At 46.5% G+C, this 17,420-nt stretch overlaps 1 protein-coding gene across 1 annotated transcript in view; it reads right to left on the minus strand.

Moving 5' to 3' along the window:
- Nucleotides 1–584: 584 nt before the first annotated feature.
- The window catches only part of MBTPS1 (membrane-bound transcription factor peptidase, site 1), a 61,336-nt gene continuing 44,500 nt past the window's right edge, over nucleotides 585–17,420 (minus strand). Inside the window, exons 13-23 of the mRNA XM_012648178.1 lie at nucleotides 16,969–17,157; nucleotides 16,267–16,439; nucleotides 14,716–14,831; nucleotides 14,017–14,173; nucleotides 13,111–13,235; nucleotides 12,381–12,458; nucleotides 9,735–9,875; nucleotides 7,766–7,897; nucleotides 6,407–6,533; nucleotides 2,848–2,978; nucleotides 585–1,455 (exon numbers count right to left, since the gene is read on the minus strand). Of these exons, the coding sequence (XP_012503632.1) occupies nucleotides 1,259–1,455; nucleotides 2,848–2,978; nucleotides 6,407–6,533; nucleotides 7,766–7,897; nucleotides 9,735–9,875; nucleotides 12,381–12,458; nucleotides 13,111–13,235; nucleotides 14,017–14,173; nucleotides 14,716–14,831; nucleotides 16,267–16,439; nucleotides 16,969–17,157 (1,566 nt within the window). The 3' untranslated portion in view covers nucleotides 585–1,258. The remainder of the gene's footprint in view (nucleotides 1,456–2,847; nucleotides 2,979–6,406; nucleotides 6,534–7,765; nucleotides 7,898–9,734; nucleotides 9,876–12,380; nucleotides 12,459–13,110; nucleotides 13,236–14,016; nucleotides 14,174–14,715; nucleotides 14,832–16,266; nucleotides 16,440–16,968; nucleotides 17,158–17,420) is intronic.

Raw genomic sequence — 17,420 nt, forward strand, 5'->3', positions numbered from 1 at the left:
AACTTATGTTCACACAAAAACGTGTACTAGAAGACTCACGGCGGCATTATGTAACAGCCAAAACGTGGCAACACGTCCACGAGCTGAGGACCAGACAAACGAAACGTGGTCTATCCACACGACAGGAACTACCACTCGGCCACGACAGGGAATGAGGTGCTGATCCATGCTACAGCCTGGGAGAGCCTGGAAAACACGCCGCTGAGTGACAGAAGGCAGACAGAAAGGACCACGTACCACGTGATTTCATTTGTGAGACACATCTGGAACAGGCAGGTCCGGAGACGCAGGCAGACTGGTTGCCAGGGGCGGGGGCGGGGAGAAGAGTTGGGGGTGAGCACTGATGGGTACAGGGTTTCTTTTGGGGGTGGTGAAAATGTTCTAGAATTAGACAGTGAGTGGTGATGGTCGCATAACCTTGTGAATACACTAAAAACCACTGAGCTGCGACTATAAAATGGGCAGTTTTATGGTATGTGAATTCTATCTTAGTAAAAAAAATTAACGAGCTGACTCAGACCCATTCCAGGCTGTCATCAAAGAGAAACGGACGAGCAGAAAGAGCCTGTTACACAATGCTTTTCAGCTTCATACAGGGAGTACATATTTATTGAAAATTCTCTTCACCGACAATGGTGAAATCAAGACCCCAAATTACAAAACATGATGGCAGTTGATATTTATAAAAATAAAGCAAAGGTCTATGTTTCACAGATTTGTGCAAGTTTCCTTCAAATCTCAGTCTGTCCTTTCATCAAAAAGTAGATTATGGAATCTGTGTCATTCCTCATGATGTAATAGTAAAAAACTGCATTCCATTGACAAAAAAAAATAGCTTTGTTTCCAAATAGTACAAGTCTTTAAAGTGACTTTTTCCCAACAATAAATATAGAAAATAGCCTTTAACAAGCATATCTTAGCTTGGTCAGGTTGTTTCATTTGTTTAAAAAGTCCATCCTTCCTCTCAGGTCCGAAGGGCCCAGTCAGCCTTCCTCGTGCTCCGAGTCTTTGGTGCTCGCAGCTGCTCGGTGTCTCACTCGAGGCTCAGTCACAGAGTCCCTCCTGCGGGGCCCACGGCCACGAGATCCTCCCACCACCACAGGAGGGAAGCTCATTTAGAATGGCCTCTAACAAACCTGCAGCTGGAAACTGGATCCCTTTGAAACAGGCGGCTCCCAGGGAAGCTCTCCACAGCTCTGCCTGCCCACCTGAGCCGTCCCCGCAGGCGCTCCTTGGCTCAAGTCGGCCAGTCTGACGGTCACACGGAAGGAGTCTTTGGTGGGTGAACCTGCTGCATGAGCTGTGGGCGCTTGACCCTGGGCTTCCTCCGCTTCGGCCTACTCTTGGCTTTGTTGATTTGTACCACGAAGAAGGCCAGGACCACCATCGCTCCCAGGAAGGCAAAGACAGGAATGGTCTGGCCCACCTCCTGGTTGTAGCGGCCAGGCATTATCCCTGCAAGAGAGCAGCCGGAGGACAGTCGGTAATGCCACAGAGCTACCGCTATGGCCTCTTTTTCTATGACAGCTGGATTCCTCAGAAACTAGATGCTAGCTGATTTCATTAGCCAGGCTTGCCGGGCGCATATCATTTTTAAACCTCAGCTAAAGTAAGCCAAGCCATTAATAAAGCGTGGATGAGAGGCAATGCAGCTATGCTCTCCATGTGCTCAGCAGGAGCTTCCCTGCGGGCTGGAGGGCGCAGTGGGGCCTACGCTCCTCCTCCCTGGGCTCACCACAGACAGATACCAGGACTGGCCTTGCCTCTGTCACAGAAAACCTACAATAAGGGACCCAGAGGTGCTTTCTGTTTCCCTAAAAGCAATGGAATAAGGACGTGTCTCAGTCCAGGGGAAAACGGGGGGTGTGCTGGTGTTGGACCAGCTGGCTGGGAGGAAGAGGAGAGTGGCAAGGCAGTGAGGTGACAAGGACCACTGGCCATGCCCCGGCCTTCTGGGAAGTCCTCCACGGATGGGTGTGTGAGTGAAAACGAGAGTGGCCACGGGAGGACCCCTGGTTTAGAAAGTCAACAGGACTTTGTGACTGAGCGACGCTGAGGGCTCCAGAATCACCAGCGTCAGTGCATCCTGTGACTCACAGGCAAGGCCTTCAGGATCTTGCCGTCACCACACAAAGCTCCCAGGGTTAGACTGCATGGGCTGGGGCTCCCCAACCTGATCCCCAGTTTCTGGCCAAGTCCTGGAACCCGGAGAAATCCCCACTGGTAGCTGTAAACTCTCCGGAAGAGTGCAGGGCTTTCCACAGCAAAAGAGCCGCCCGCGCTCTGCTGGAGAGACTTGGTACCAGTTGTCCCAGGTAAGGGAGAAGAACACGTCCCAAGTAATCTATTCAGGCCAAAGTCATTGTCTACGTAGGGGACAGTATCAGATCACCTAAGGGGCACACCCCAGCTCAATCACGCCCCATCCCAGGCGGGCCAGGACAGAGAACTGGAGGAAACCTCCAGGCTGGGGGCTCAGGGCGGCTACTGACAACTGGCTGGGACCCAAACCAAAGTCCCTTGGGGACATACGATGTGCTTTGCAGAAATTTCACAAAGAGTATGCAAGTTACTCTGAAAGATTTTAAGTGTAACACTTAGTCGTTGTAAAAGAAATTCAAATGTGAAAATCCATACAAAATTTTCTAAGAGAAACAATGATGTCTTATCTTAATCTTTAGCCCTGCTTTTGGCCTTGTTGATTTGTACCATAGAAAAAGCCAAGACCCACTGCTCCCAGGAAGACAAAGGCAGGAACAGTCTGGCCTACCTCCTGCGGGAGGGAAGGAAGCTACTTTGAACAAAATTCAGGATTTAAGCACAATAATAAAGCACCTAAGAACTCACCTCCAGGAATGTCCCAGGCGCCACTTTCTCCAGGGGACAATGGTCTCACTTGAGGGCGATTCGATCGGAAGTTGGGTAACACCACTTTGTCCAGGTCAATGGAGAGTAACTTTTGATGTTTCCAAAGATTACTTCGGGAAAATGGATTTAAACAACATTAAAATAAGCAATCGTACTGGCCTAGGAAGTTAGCCAACACCTCACAAAGAGTATCTAAAGTGAAATGCGCAACGACGTTGCCATCTACATACACCTAAATACCACTGTACAGCAACTGTGGCGACCACTGCCAAGTCTCCAGAGAGAAACGTCAAAATCAAGTCCCTGCGCAAGAGATTTTAATATTCCGAGGAGGGATCAGTTCTGTTGGGTTCATAATATTGCCAACAGGAGTTTGTTTTTGCTTAAAGTTGGAAACACCGCCGAGCAATGCGGAGGATGCTCCCGGTGAGCCTCTGAGAGGACGCTGTGGACAGGGGAGCAGCAGCCTGGTCAGTGGACACGGCCTGGGGCCGGAGGGTGCCACGGAGGCGCTGAGCAGCTGGAGCCTGCTTTCTGATTAACGCCAGGCACGCAGTGAGTGCGACTCCACGACCGCCATATACAAGAAGTGGGCACAATGGTGCCAGGAACCAGACACCATCTTTGTCCTCAAGGAAACCAATGTCCGGAGGGAGAGTGTGACAAACATACAGGTAACTGACAGGTGGAGAGAGCCTGAGCAGCGAAACTGGGAATCGACATCGGCCTTGCCTGCAGGGCGGGCTGAGACCCAGCGACGCGTGCTCTGTAAAGGCACCGCACACTTTGTGGCAGCACCACTGACGTTTACACCTTCCGAACCTGTGCAGGCCAACGTGACTCCGAATGAAGAGGACAGAGGCTGACACACTGTCAACAGCGGCAGAGAGTTTGGGAGGACACCTAGGTTAGAGCGAAGTACGTGAATGCAAAGTCTGAACACTGCTCTTAAGTGAGGGAAAATAAAATACGGTATGTTTACAAATTATGAACTTTCTATATTTCTGTTTATTCATTTGGAAACTGTCGGCCTGTCTTTTACTTTGAGCAAGTGAAAGCAAAGACGTCCAGTCCCATCAGGAATCAGACTGAAGGTCCACGAGAAGCTGGCGGGTGACTGGCTACTGGCCTTTTGACTGAATTCAAATTTTACAGAACAAATCCTTTTAATAAAGGGATTTATTTATTCTGTGAAGTTTGGATTCGGTCAAGGGGCCGCACCTGGGGATCTGGAGGGCCACATGTGGCCTTGAGACTGCAGGTTCCCCACCCCTGCGTCTGTGAAGAGGTTTCCTGGCAGGAAAGAAAGAAGCTGCCATTGGATACTCCCTGCTGGGCGGCTGCCTGGATGCCAACAGGTATTCATTACAACCTGTTCCATTTTATACGATTTAACTTTACACTTCAGGCTTCATCAGTCTGAAAATTAAACCGACAGTGTTAAGTTATGGAATCAATGACATTGAGGATTATGACCTTGCAGCTGAACATACATGGGCTGTTTCCATTCCTGCAGTGCCATCCTGTTCTGGAACTTAATTATCTGCTGATGGCCATTCCCAGTGAGCAGCTGTGCTAAGTCCACTCACCCGGCCACCTGGGACTCTCCCAGCCGAGAGGGGGTGCTGGGGAGGGGGGGCCGCCTGGAGCAGGGCTCCTCCTGGGGCCGATGCTCCTGCAGCTGCGGTACGCATGGATGCCCCGTGCCCACCAACGAAACCAGGAAGGTGCCTGCTCACCTCACACCGACAGAAACCTGCCCTCAGCATGGCGCTGACAGACGTCTGTAGCTGTCTACTTGTCTCCAATCTCTTTGAGAGATTCAGAATATGTCTCGAACTAGGTCTCTGAGGACTGAGAATAATTTTCAACAAGATGTGAAATGTGAGATAAATGTAAAACCCAGCAGAGTATTAAGGAGAAGGAATTATTGAGAGTGATTGTGAAAACCAAATTCTAGGAGCTGTACATTACCAACTTCCTTGATGGGCCCGTTCAGTATTTGATGGATTATTTGATGTGGACAGGTAGATACCAGAGGATATTTTTATCTGTGTCTCAGAGTCCTGAACAACACTGTGGAGAATAATTGGGTTTCTGGAACTTTAGCTAACACTGTCCACTGAGTATGAATTGCTGACCATGGCTGGAATATGAAATCTGGTTTGAATGCTAGAATAATAGATTATAAATAAATGGGATGCAAAAATGGAAACTTATCAGAAAATTTTAAATGATGGGATATTAACTGGCATGGAAAAGTACTCAGTAATTAAAGGTTCAGCAAGAAAATTGCTGATGAGAAGACAATGTGATGACTCTACAATTCTGCTGGTCTCTAAGCGTAGTCTGAACGAAGACACACGGTCACTGAGAGTTGGATTTAGCACTCTCTGTTCATGACGAATGGCAAAAGCAGAAGCAGAGCTCCACCGCCCTCCCGCAGGCATCGCTCCTCAATACGGCGCAGACCGTGCTGCTGTCCTGGCTCCACAGCCCTAGGCCACACCAGCACTCCTCCCGGCTCCTCCAAGCACAGTGCAGTGGCAGCCTCCAGGTGGGGTGGGAAAGCAGGCAGGCAGGGACCACCCTGGAGGGGAGCCTACTGCCCGAGATAGGTAGGAGGAGAGGGGCAGATGTCAGGGCCAAGTGGCCTGGAGGGAAGGGCTCCTGCCTGGTAGTGGTGCAAGTGTGCCTGCCTGGCCAGGAGGACAGCTCTGACAGCTGTTCCTGGCTTCGCCCCCTTCTCAGGAAAGGGCCCCTTTCTCTTTGTATTGTCCTGCTCAGGCCAAGGGCGCTCAGAGAGAAAGAGAGAGAGGGTGGGATCTGGAGAAAACAGGAACCAGCCACACGGCACTGGCTCACCCTGGCTGCAGAGAGAAGCACCAGGGGTAATTCCAGTGTTAGCTACAGAAAGAGGCTGAGTTGGCGAGACAAAGCAGCAGACTGAGCAATGCTTTCGGGGCACCACACAAACAAGTGCAATGACACACAGACAGAGGTCACGGCCTGCCATCGGATGAGGGTGTTTTCTCCCACAATCGTAAGCAGCACAAGGAGTTAACAGCACAGAAGCACACATCTTCCTGGCCAGGCTGCAACAGCAGAACCCATACCTACACAGCACCGTCTCAGCCCCCAGGTATGAGAGCAGAAAGGACTTGTCTGTATTTCGTAATCAGTATCTCACACAGGGAACACACTGCACGTGGTAACACTCAATGCCCCAACCAAAGGAGTCGGAGCTTCAGTTCAAACGACGTTACTCCGCTGGATCACAGCTTTTTAAATAAGAATTAATCAAATGTAACAAAATGCGACTTATCTATCCAAAGCACTTTTTAATGCAGGATACCACCAAGGAGCACATTTCTCAAGGTCAATACGGGGGCTCACTAATATCAACAACCATCACAAATGACAAGTCGGAAGATCTGATTATTTGATAATGATGTCAGTAAAATTCCATTCTCTCCTATAAAAAAAGCAATGACTCATAAGCCCTGCAGAAAGAGTAGAGGCGCAGGCAGACACTAACCTGGGTGCTGTCTCGTTTAAAGGTTGTGGCTTGGCCCAAGACAAGTGTGGACAGGCTGGCAGAGGCCGAGGTTTTGGATCTCCCAGATGGGCCTCAAGAACCTTGGAGTACCGATGAAGATGGTTTCCTGTGGTTAGCAACAGTATCGACAAAAAAGGAAATAATCTCTATTATTAAAACGGAAAGGGAAAAAAATACACCGTTATGAGTTTTTCTGTCTGCTTTCCTGCCAACAGGCCCACTGTGCTCTGGTCAGCTGTCTCCATGTGTTCAGGAACCACACCTGCTCGGTTCCTCCCAGACGACACTGAAGGTGGGCGAACAAATCAGAACTGTTCCCTTTCAGATGGCCACACTGTGTGCGTGGTACTGCCTAGTCAACCTGTGCTGACCACTAGCTACATGCACCTGGGAACGATGGAGGACTCTAACCTATAGATAGGCTGCATGGAAAAATCTCTCTCTCCAGAAATACTCAATCTGCACTTTCAAAATTCTTTATATGTCTTAGATCTGTGCCATCCAAAATGTACCCACAAGCCACATGTGGCTACCAAGCAACTGAAATGAGGTGTTACATATTTTTCATATAATGGGCTAAAGTGTCTTATTAAAATGAATTTCACCCATGCTTCTTTTTACTTTTTTATGTAGCCCCTGGAAATTTTTAAATGACATCTGTGGCTCACATGAGTCTTCCACAGACAGTTCTGTGAGGATCGAACATTAGGGACTTGCAGGCGCTTTCCGCTGGCCCTACTATGTGCAGACCGGTCAGGGCCCCACAGAACCAGCGCAGCCTCAGAATCGGGTTTCAGGCTCCACTGCATGCCTGTCTGGGTGATCGCAGGCAGCTACTCAATTCTTTGAGCTCCTGTTTCTTCATCTGTAAGCTGGAAATTAAACTACTCTCCGCTTTCACAGGATTACTGAGAGGAGTCAGTGAGGTAATCCGTGTAAAGCACTCCCAGTCTGGTGCCTGGTACCCAGTGGGTGCTCAAAAATGTTGGTGATTCTTCCTGTAAGACCCCCAGGAGCCAGTGTCCTCATCTGGCTCCTGGGGGTCAGGTGAGGGTGGAACAGTAAACATGGACTGGGAAGGGCATGAGCAGTGGGAGTGAGCCTGGAAAAGCACCTGCACACAGGGCTTTCAATAAATGTCCCTCCTGGGACACGAGAATGGCCCCCTGAAGGTGAGGGCCACTGCATGCGGGTCCCCCTGCAGCCATCAAGAAAAACCCTCAGTGGCTCATGACGCCTGGCTCCACTTGCTGGCAAGCACAACCACTTTCTAGAGCAGCACTGTGTTAAGCTGGACCCAATTCCCCTCCCCGGGGAGGCACTGTGCGGTTCACTCGCCTTCCATCCTCTCTGGAGTGATGGAGCCCACTCCGCTGGGAGGGCGCTGCCGGTCCCCAGAATGACTGAGGCTGGGAGGTGTCACCCCGTAGGACGTGTACTGAAGGAGGGCATCCAGGAGCCAAAAGCAGTCTGCAGAGTCAACAAGCATGCTGGTTAGGAATTTGATTCTTTTAAAAAGAAATCTCTACAGGAAAATAAAAAATAAAGTTAGCTCTCCAAAAGAGGGGGAAAATGGGAGCTCAGAAGTCGGCAGTTCAGGTCAAAGTAAACCTGACACGTTCCTGATTCCCCTGTTCTCACGAGATACACGTTCTCCACAGGCAGCCCCAGCCCACCCAGCCCAGCACACACGGGCTCGACGTGACCGTGTGCTTCACTCCCAGCGCCCCGGGGCTCCGCGCAGGTCAGCACCACTGTCCCCTGGGCTGGACCTAACAGCCCAAGCACCACACTCAGCTCTGGGCCCCTCACGGGATGGGCACACTCCAGGGAGGTGAGGGTGAGGGCAACACAGATGGGGAGTCTATTAACTTGAGCTGGGCTTTTTGTCAGGGGCCCCCAACCACTGAAGTGTGGAAGCAGAGAGTGGTCACTTTGTTTTCAGGGACTTCTTGGAGTCTACAGCTCCCAGACACGACGGAGCCTTTCCATCAGGAGGCTGAACACACCGTCCCATACATAAACTTGGATTTTTTTTTTTTTTTTTTTTTGCTGGTGCCTTTTGAGCACAGGGTACAAGCTGGGATTTCTGTTGCCATCTTGTTTCTCCCCATGTCTGCCCACTTCGTGTCCCATTAACATCAACTTGGACCAGACAATTCGTGAGAGAAAAAAATGCCATTAAGCTCTTTCTGTCATTAAAGAGCACTTCTGGTCAAGTGCTTAGAGCCCCTAAAAGATCCTAAAAGCTACCATTGGAAATTTAAGGACCAGGACAGTCCTCTTAGGTTTTTAAAATTTTAATAAAGACGCTTATCAGGAGATCTCAGGTCTTAAAATAAAATCTCTGTGGAAATAAAACATTAATCTTCTTTCGACTGTGGTTTTAACCCTCACTTTCGATTTTTAAAAAGACCAATCACAGTCTAAGGATTTACCTAAATGCTAGGAACGTGGCCAACTCTAAACGAGAAGCAGAGCGCAAACGCAGCTCTCGGCGTAGCTCTCGCGCCTCCTTCTCAGCTAAGCTGCTCGCTGTTCACCAACGTCAGGGTGGAACTTACTCACTCCCCACCTACCCCAGGCCTCCAGGGGTCACAGTGAGCTACAAGACTAGGTTTCAGTCCTGGTTTTGTCATCATTTTACCGGATAAACACGTGTAACGCTTTCACCATTCCAGTTCCTCCTTTATAAAATGAGAAAAATGAAGTCTGTTCCAAGCTCAAACACCCAAATCTGGAGGATCCATCAAGAGAGACTGAAAAACAGGAGAGGTGGAAGAGGACTAGTTTGTCCCTTCTTTGCCTCCTCTTCATGCCTGAAGATGACAGCAAACACTCCTCACTGGCAAAGGCTCTCAACAGCCCCAACTCCCAAGTCTGGGAAGAAGGCCAAGAGCGGACACCCAGGCAACATGGCTGAGGAAAGAGTGTGTCAGAGCAGAGAAGGGCGCCCCCACGTGGCAGTGCCCACGAAGTACAGACAACCCAGAGGGCTGCCTGGAAGGGCAGAAACCAGGTAAGTCAGGTAAGGGGCCAGGGTGATCCTGGCCTCCACCGGCTCCAGCGGAGAAAAAGTATCAAAGCCCGTGAAAGCAGTCTTCTTTTGCTTATTAATCATGTCCAGACTCAGATACGTATCACAATATTCTAAGCAATCAAAGCAACTGGAACTTCCCCAGCTGACCACGGCTTATGTGAGCAGGTATCTGCTTATTCCCCAGCATCTTATCAGCGCCTTTTCAGGGACTAAGGGAAGAAAGGATTTGTGCACCAAAATCACTAAGCTCATCTGTTTTTTTCCTACCCTTCTGTCGGTGACTGTCATCCAAGCAATTGGAGTCTCCATACAGTACAATCCGGCCTCCACTCTCGGCTGGAATCTGATAAAGTCCCAAAATGGGGACATTTTCAACAACTGCCGTTTCCTGCTTTAAAACTTCCAATCCTGAAACACAATAAAAAACAGCAATGAAGTTTCTGTTGAGCAACATTTTCCACTTGCCATTTGAGATTTAATCCATGTGATCAATTAAAAAATTAGCAAAATCTAATATGCAATCAAAACTGTAAACTTTTAGGATAGGAAAGCAATGTCTTAGGTGTCATTAATTTGGGCTTTAGCAAAATTTACTTATATGTGTATTTCTATATCCATCCTCTTTCATTTTCACTTGAAATCATGGTATTTACAACCCAAAAGGTGTTACTTCTCCCCCTTTTTATCCTGAAAAAACAAATTTCTGTCCCTTCTTATTATGCTGAAAGGCCTGTCTTCAGACGGCCCATACAAGAGGCAGCCAGCCAACAGCTCTTGCAAAACACACAGGTATCTCTACAAATACAGTTATATACACTGATACCCAGGTTTGGTGTTTTACTATTAAACGTTAAGACAAATGTAACTAATTTTTAAAAGTATATCCACATAATATTTTCCATTTAGATTTAAGATGTTAGTTACATTAATTTCACAAACAGACATGCTCCGACAGCAGAGCCTTCTTAATTTAAAATGTTTAATGAGTCAAGAAGTAAAAAAATGTATAAATGCCATGGGCAGCACCATCACATAGTCTACGAGTCTCTGCCCTAAAGCAAACGCTTTCCTTAGCACTAAACACGACACACATCTTCATCGGAATCCAGTACTGTCTGTGCTGAAAACATCTAAAATGTCTGCTGCTATATAAACGCAACATTCCCTGCTCTCTGTGCGGAAACCCAGTAGGAGGCGAGCAGAAGAAAAAACATGATAGCCTTTGGAGGGAGGGAAGGACCAAGCGGTCAGACAGATGAAACAGGGAGCACATGCCGCCTGCCATTTGGCCGAGTTTTGTTTCCGACAACAGGATCTTTTCGGATCCAGCATAACCCAAATTCCTATTTTGTACTCAAAAGATATTCAACTTAAAGTTTTTACGGGAACAAAAAGCCCCTTAAAAAGGATTTCAAGGTAATTAATTTTTATTTTTAGACTGTACCGGAACCCCAAAATGAAGTATGCATCCTTAAATCTACTTTTGATCCCCCACCCCCACCCCAAAACAATTATATACCAGAGGGCAACAAGCCAATGAGGGGAACGCTGCTCTCACCCCTTGTTTACACCTAGTCCCAGAAGCGAGACTGCCTGTGAGAAACGGCTTTCGGAAAGAATCACTAATCCATGGTAAACTGTGCCAAGTGATTGTGAAAACATAATCATTAAGTGCCTAAGTTTAAAATATAACTCTGTGGAATATATCTATCCATTGACTAATCTTGCTTTGATAAAAGGAAAAAACCTCTTCCAGGTAATAAAATGGATTCTATCTTGCACTTGCAAAAACGTAAGTTGAAAAATCCTACCTTTTCCTCATTTTCAACTAATAAAACTATCCTGACTTCCAACTAAAAAAAATAGCAACCATTACTATGGATGGGCCCTATCATTCTGAAATACATAATATCAACTTGCATGAGGAAAAGGATCCACCTTGCACATTTCCACAAGCCTATGGTCTGCGGCATATAACAGTATCAAAGCTCTCAGAAGAGGTGAGAGTAGATACACGTGGTTCAAAATAACAAGTCTGGAGTGACAGGTGGCAGAAGGATGTCCTGTGGTTTCTGCTCGCCCATTCTTACTTTCCTGCACCTGGCCATTGGGGAGGCAGAGGTGGCCTAGCCCGTTCCCACTCCTCCCTGGCTCACCGGGTGGGCTCTGTGAGCACTAAGCACACAGGGGTATCACAGATGCCAGGTCTGGGGAACTGGCATGGTGCCATGCTGGGTGATGCCTGCTTACAGCTGAAGCAAAACTGAAAGCAAACACCACTCTTAAGAGAATTTTAAAAGGCTACTCTATGCAGTTAAGAACTTCAAAACAGGGTCAAATTTTTCTAAAATCTTAATAATCTGGCAATCACAGAAGCAGAACAAATCATAAATAGAAACAGAAAATTTAGGTAACTTTGAAGTAATCTGTAGTTTTTTAAAAGCTACAAATAAATATTTTTGCCCCTCTCCTGAAGGAATTTGATTTCTTCTGTAGTGGTCACTATATGTACGTACATACATACACACATACACACACACACACACACACACACAATCTATAAAACATATTCAACTTATCAGCAACAGGCTGTCTTATCTATCTTTGTACCTCCCAGAGCCCCTGCCTAGAAGTCATGTCGTCATGCCTAAGGTAGGTAACATACAAATAATATTATGATAAATTTCAAAAGAAACCAAAACTTCTAACGGGTATGGGATTTCTTTTTGGGGTGATGAAAAGCAGACAGTGGGTGATGGCTGCACAATGTTGTGAACACACTAAAAACCATTGAATCATACGCTTTAAGAGGCTGAAAGTTATGTATATAAATTATATGCAATAAAGCTCAGGAAGGGACTGAGGGAGGGGAGCAGGGAAGAGACCAAAAAGCCCATGAATAGTATCCTTTACCTTGGTCCTTAAAAGTCTGTGTTATCACTATGCCATCTTCTGGAAACTTAGCGATACTGCACCCTGATGCATAATACACTAGAAAAGAGGTGTTCCAAGTTACAGGATCGTAGAAACATTGTAATCAACAATTACTCATTCACCCAAAATGCATTCTTTAGACTTTACGTATTTTTTTAAATTATTTTTAATCTTAAGAAAGGAGCTACTATTGCCTTCTCACACTTAAACTACAAGTAATCACCGAGAATTCAAGTAAAAATTATTATTAACATAAAGTTTCTGAATAGATTTTGTGAGAGACTCAAAACAATCTAAGTAGGAACTTGAAGAATTATTAACAATAATTCTCAGGATGATGTTCCAGAAACTAGCTACCAAAAACTTACCTGTGAAGAAACTCTTAAATGAGAAACGCAAACTTATTTCATAAACAGAATTTTATAATCAGGAACCTATTTGAAACTACATATAGTACATAAAGACTCTCGTAAGTAGCACTAAAATCAGGAACCCTATATAAAACATTTTCATTTAAAAAATCTGGACAAAACGAGAGCTTTACACATGTCCTTTTTGAAAATATTAACTAGTTCTTTCCACAGATTCGAGCTTATTGAAGAATCACATCATTCCCTCTCTCTGAAACTTAGGCTGCGGAGGTGTGTGGCTTCCGCTCTCACACCTCTGGGAACGCCGCGCCCTGTTAAAACACAAACACAGAACCTACTGTCGTGGTTTGCCAAGGTAAACTCTCCTTCGTACAGGCCGTCGCTGAACCCCATATTCCACACAGACAGCAGCTCATTCAGAGCTGGGATATTGGATCCTCCAGTATCCGGCATCCACCACTGCCTGTAAAAGTGATGAGACACACACAGAACAAAAGGATTAAGACACTCCATGGAGATTAGTCTTTTCATGACAAAATTAAATTTCTCCGGTCACAATCCAGTCCATCCACACTAAGGTTTCAGCTAAAACTAACTGTTTGGGTTTGAGTAATAATGCAAATGTAAATGCTTCAGCCAATGTGCACAATAAATTAAAAATAAACTTATTTTATGAAATGAAAATCAGCATTGAAATGCATCATCACATGTTAACTGCTTAGCTGAGACCTAGCAAGACTCAGCGAAGGAAAAGAGATAAGGAAGTTTATAAAAGTTCAAGCCACAGACTGTAAAGAAAAAAAAAATCGAAATACAAGGGTGATATATTTATAATACATTGTGAATCCTTGATCTCAGTGTATTACAAACACACAATTAATTTATTAGAAGGAAATAACAGTTCCTTTGGTGCATTAAATTTGTACATATTCAGTAACAGAGAGATGGGAGGATGGAGAATAAACCCAAATTTAAAGCTCAAGGACCTATGACCAACAGGAAAGACGATAAAGCCTCCAAAGTAGTGCTCAGGATCAATATGCATTTTACTCACTTCACAAGCAACTTTCAAGAACGTCTTTGCTATATAAAGAGCGAGCTTTTTTCTAACCTAGCTCTCTGAACGTGTCTCTGCTAACTTTAAAGACCACCAACAGGTCAAATAGTCACTTAAGTATTTGCTGAGAAGAATTTCATTCCCAAAAAGTCACATTTCTTCTTCAAATACCAACTCTTATCAGTACCTTGTGTTTTCATCATAAAACTTCACTTTTCTCATAACAGAAGTGTTGTACCAGTCACTGAAGACAACGAGAGAAAGGCCATTGTCCACATCCCTTCTCAACTTGGCGATCTCTTCAGGGAAGTACTCCTCCTCACTGTCCACCATGAGCAAAGTTCCTGACAAACAAAGTGCCAGGTTTGAGAACTGTCACCTCCAAACGACAGGATATCACTGTTCCGGCAACACAGCGTTTCACTGGGCCCCCAACTCAAGATACTGACTCCTACCATTTAGGTTTGTGCCACCCTGTACCACTGTAGAAGGGGATGAAAAATAAAGGAGCAGGGTCCAACAAAAATAGGGGCCAACTACCTGAGATCTGTTGCCACTTGTGGTGCCCAACAGAAAGATTTTTTACTTCCTCGAAGAGGGATAAAATATAGTACTAAAGCTTAAAGGAAAAAAAAGAGTACAAAGGCCCGTCTCCAATCAGCCGACAGTTCAGCACTCTAGTTGAATGCCACACCCATCGCCACCAAGTAGGAATGTTCCTCATTCTGTTTCAGAGCCTCATCCCCAGCCTCTGCTAGGACACGGAGCCCCACACACGCTCCTTCGGCTGGCCTACCGTTGGAAACAGGGATTCACTTTTCAAACCTTAAACAGACACACAACTTAGGCAGAAAGAACATCTGGCTAGCACGCCACTGCTGCTCACCATACTGATTGGCGTCAAAACACGTGAAGGGGGAGCCGAGGACTTCCACGAAGTAGCCCATGCTTCTCAAATGCTGGTACATGTCCCTGAAGTTTGTGTGGATGTGATCACCGTTCCTGAAAAACAGTAAGCCTCGGCGTTAACATGATCAAGCTCTACTGGCAATAAAGGTGTCCCTAGCCACAGGGCCGCCTCTGCGGGAGCACCGCGTCATCACCAGCAGAGAAGGCCTGGGATGTCTGGCTCACTGGAACAGGTGTCAGCCTCCCCAGACCCGTGTTCTCTGGGCTGGACACATGGAAATGGGTGATAAGAGGAAATCATGTGCATGACATGTGCATAAAGGAGATAAAATGATGACAAAAGACAGCTAAGACACGCTTTTTAAAGTGCACTGGAGCATCACTTTAGCAGTGGTATCCGTGTCTGGCAGCCCATCTGCATCTGACAAATGAGCTTAGCGCATGGTCATGGGCGTGCAGGGACACTAGGAAAAGCCACACAGGGCCACACAGGGCGAGTACACTACAACGGAGGCGTACGAGTAACTGGCATCACTGCTCCTGATCGCCTCTCCATTCCTGTCCCTCCCAACTGTGCTCACTTTCCCAGGGGTCACTCCATGTACACTGTTTACCCCAACGTCCCCTGGAAAAACCCAGGGGTCATGCCATCCCCACTTCACAGCCCTCCAGAGCCCAACTCCTCAGCAGCACTTTCCCCACGTGCTCTGCTGCAGGCCCACGAACTCACCCTGGTCTATCGACCTTCCACCTTCTTGTCTACCTGTCTCTGGTCTGAGCCCCTCCAATCTGTCTCCCAAGGACATCTTATTTTAAAAGGCAAATCCGACCCTGAAAGTACACTAGTCAAATCTTTCAATGCCTCCGTTTCCCCCACTTCCAGCGTGGAGTCCAAACTTAGTCCAAACACTAAGGCAGAAATAAGCTCGGCTTACGGGCCAAGAGAAAGTTGGCCCAGCTGCCCTGCAGGTGCAGGCACAGGGAGGGCTGTGTGAGGACCCAGGGAGGGAAGCAGCCCCAGATCCAGAAGCATTGTGCAGGTCACACCAGGAGGTGTGGCCATGTGAGGAAGTCTGAACAGGCAGTCACTGGAGAGTTGGAAGCAAACTGTGATGGAATTTATTTTTGAGATTATCATGGCTGCTACACAGGGAATAGAATTTAGGGGAGCAATAACCACCAACCTGGACGAGGCTGGGAGCAGAGGAGAAGGCCCGACATGGAAGGATTCAGGACACAGTCTGAGGGTCAGACTGATGGGATCTGCTAACTCACTCAGCGGGAGAAGCAAGGGGGAGAGAGCAGTTAAGGAGGACTTCAAGGTTTTTACTACACAATTATTTAAGTTTCAAGAGAAGTCAGGCTGCCCTAAGAGCATAACAAGGGCCTGTAAAGTCTAGGGGCCACAGGAGTCCAAGCTTAATGAGAAGCTGAGCGATGTCTCCTTCCCAACAGTCATGGGAACAGAGGCGCCTTGTCCCCCACGGCAGGACCGAGGAGGAGAAGAGCACCCAAGTGTGGTGCTTACCAGTCCAAAGGGTCATTCTTCATCCTTAAGTTATCTCTGGGGAAGTAGCCAGGCGGATAGCGGAGATTGTGGTACTGATCCCAGAGAACTCTCTTGTTCCGTGGGGGAGTAGGAATTATCTTCACCTTAATCGGGAGCTTCACCGTTGAAGTCTGTTCTGCACCATTTTTTGACTAAAAAACATTGAAACTTGAAATGCCTTCTCTGCCCAGAAAAAAATTTCAGGTTTTAAAGAATCATTTCTATTTATCAATTTAACCCAAATAATCTGAACACAATAATTTCCAATTACAAACACATGATACAACATTCATGTATCACAATTCACTGCTTTCCAACACTTAAGAGTTTAAGACTTAAAACTTAAGACACTTTCTGAAAACTATTAGATTAACCCTACATTTCCTTTTAGAGAATATATACTTCTGGTGCACCCATTTTGAGCTTGAAATCTAGAATAAAACAGCGTTCTCCGTTGCTGTGCAACAACAGAATAGCAAGCACTATCAGTTATGTGTTGAGATGATTTTTTTAAACTCCAGTTGCTCTGGAGGCCCTGGAACCATCAAATATGGCCACCAAGGCTAATCTCGTCCGTCAATTGTACTTTGAGAGTCTAGGCATTAAGCCTGCCCACCCCCTTCCTGGCAGGTGACGGTAAAATGCTGAGACAAACAAGCCACTTCCCTGGCACGTCCTTACTTCCGTCTCTGCTGGGGAAGCCACGGTGATCATGACATGGCCCTGAGCGATGCCTTCCCAGGAAGCCGCTTTCTTGGTCACAGAAATGGAGATGGCCAGGTAGCCTGACCACGGCCATAACACTGAGGAGTAAGAGAAAGCGACTTCGATGTTGTCTCCATTCTGTGGCAAATAGGGCTGCCAGTCAGGCTGCAGGGAAAGAAACGAAGCAAAGGCTGAAGTGAAATGCTAAGAGAGAAAACATTTGGAAAATTAGATACACTTCGATTCCTAAATTATCTAAATCAGCTTTTGAGAAATATTACATTCAATAGGGTAAAATGAAATTTATATACAGATATTAAGTAACCTATAACCAAAGTAACCTATAGACTGCCTGGAACACACCCACTAGAAAAGTCTAGCAACCACTATTTCTGACGGCCTTCAAATTTTATGAAGACTTCTTTTCC

The sequence above is a fragment of the Propithecus coquereli genome, unplaced genomic scaffold, assembly GCF_000956105.1.
Source record: "Propithecus coquereli isolate 6110/MARCELLA unplaced genomic scaffold, Pcoq_1.0 Scaffold280, whole genome shotgun sequence".
NCBI classification, from domain to species: Eukaryota; Metazoa; Chordata; class Mammalia; order Primates; family Indriidae; genus Propithecus; species Propithecus coquereli.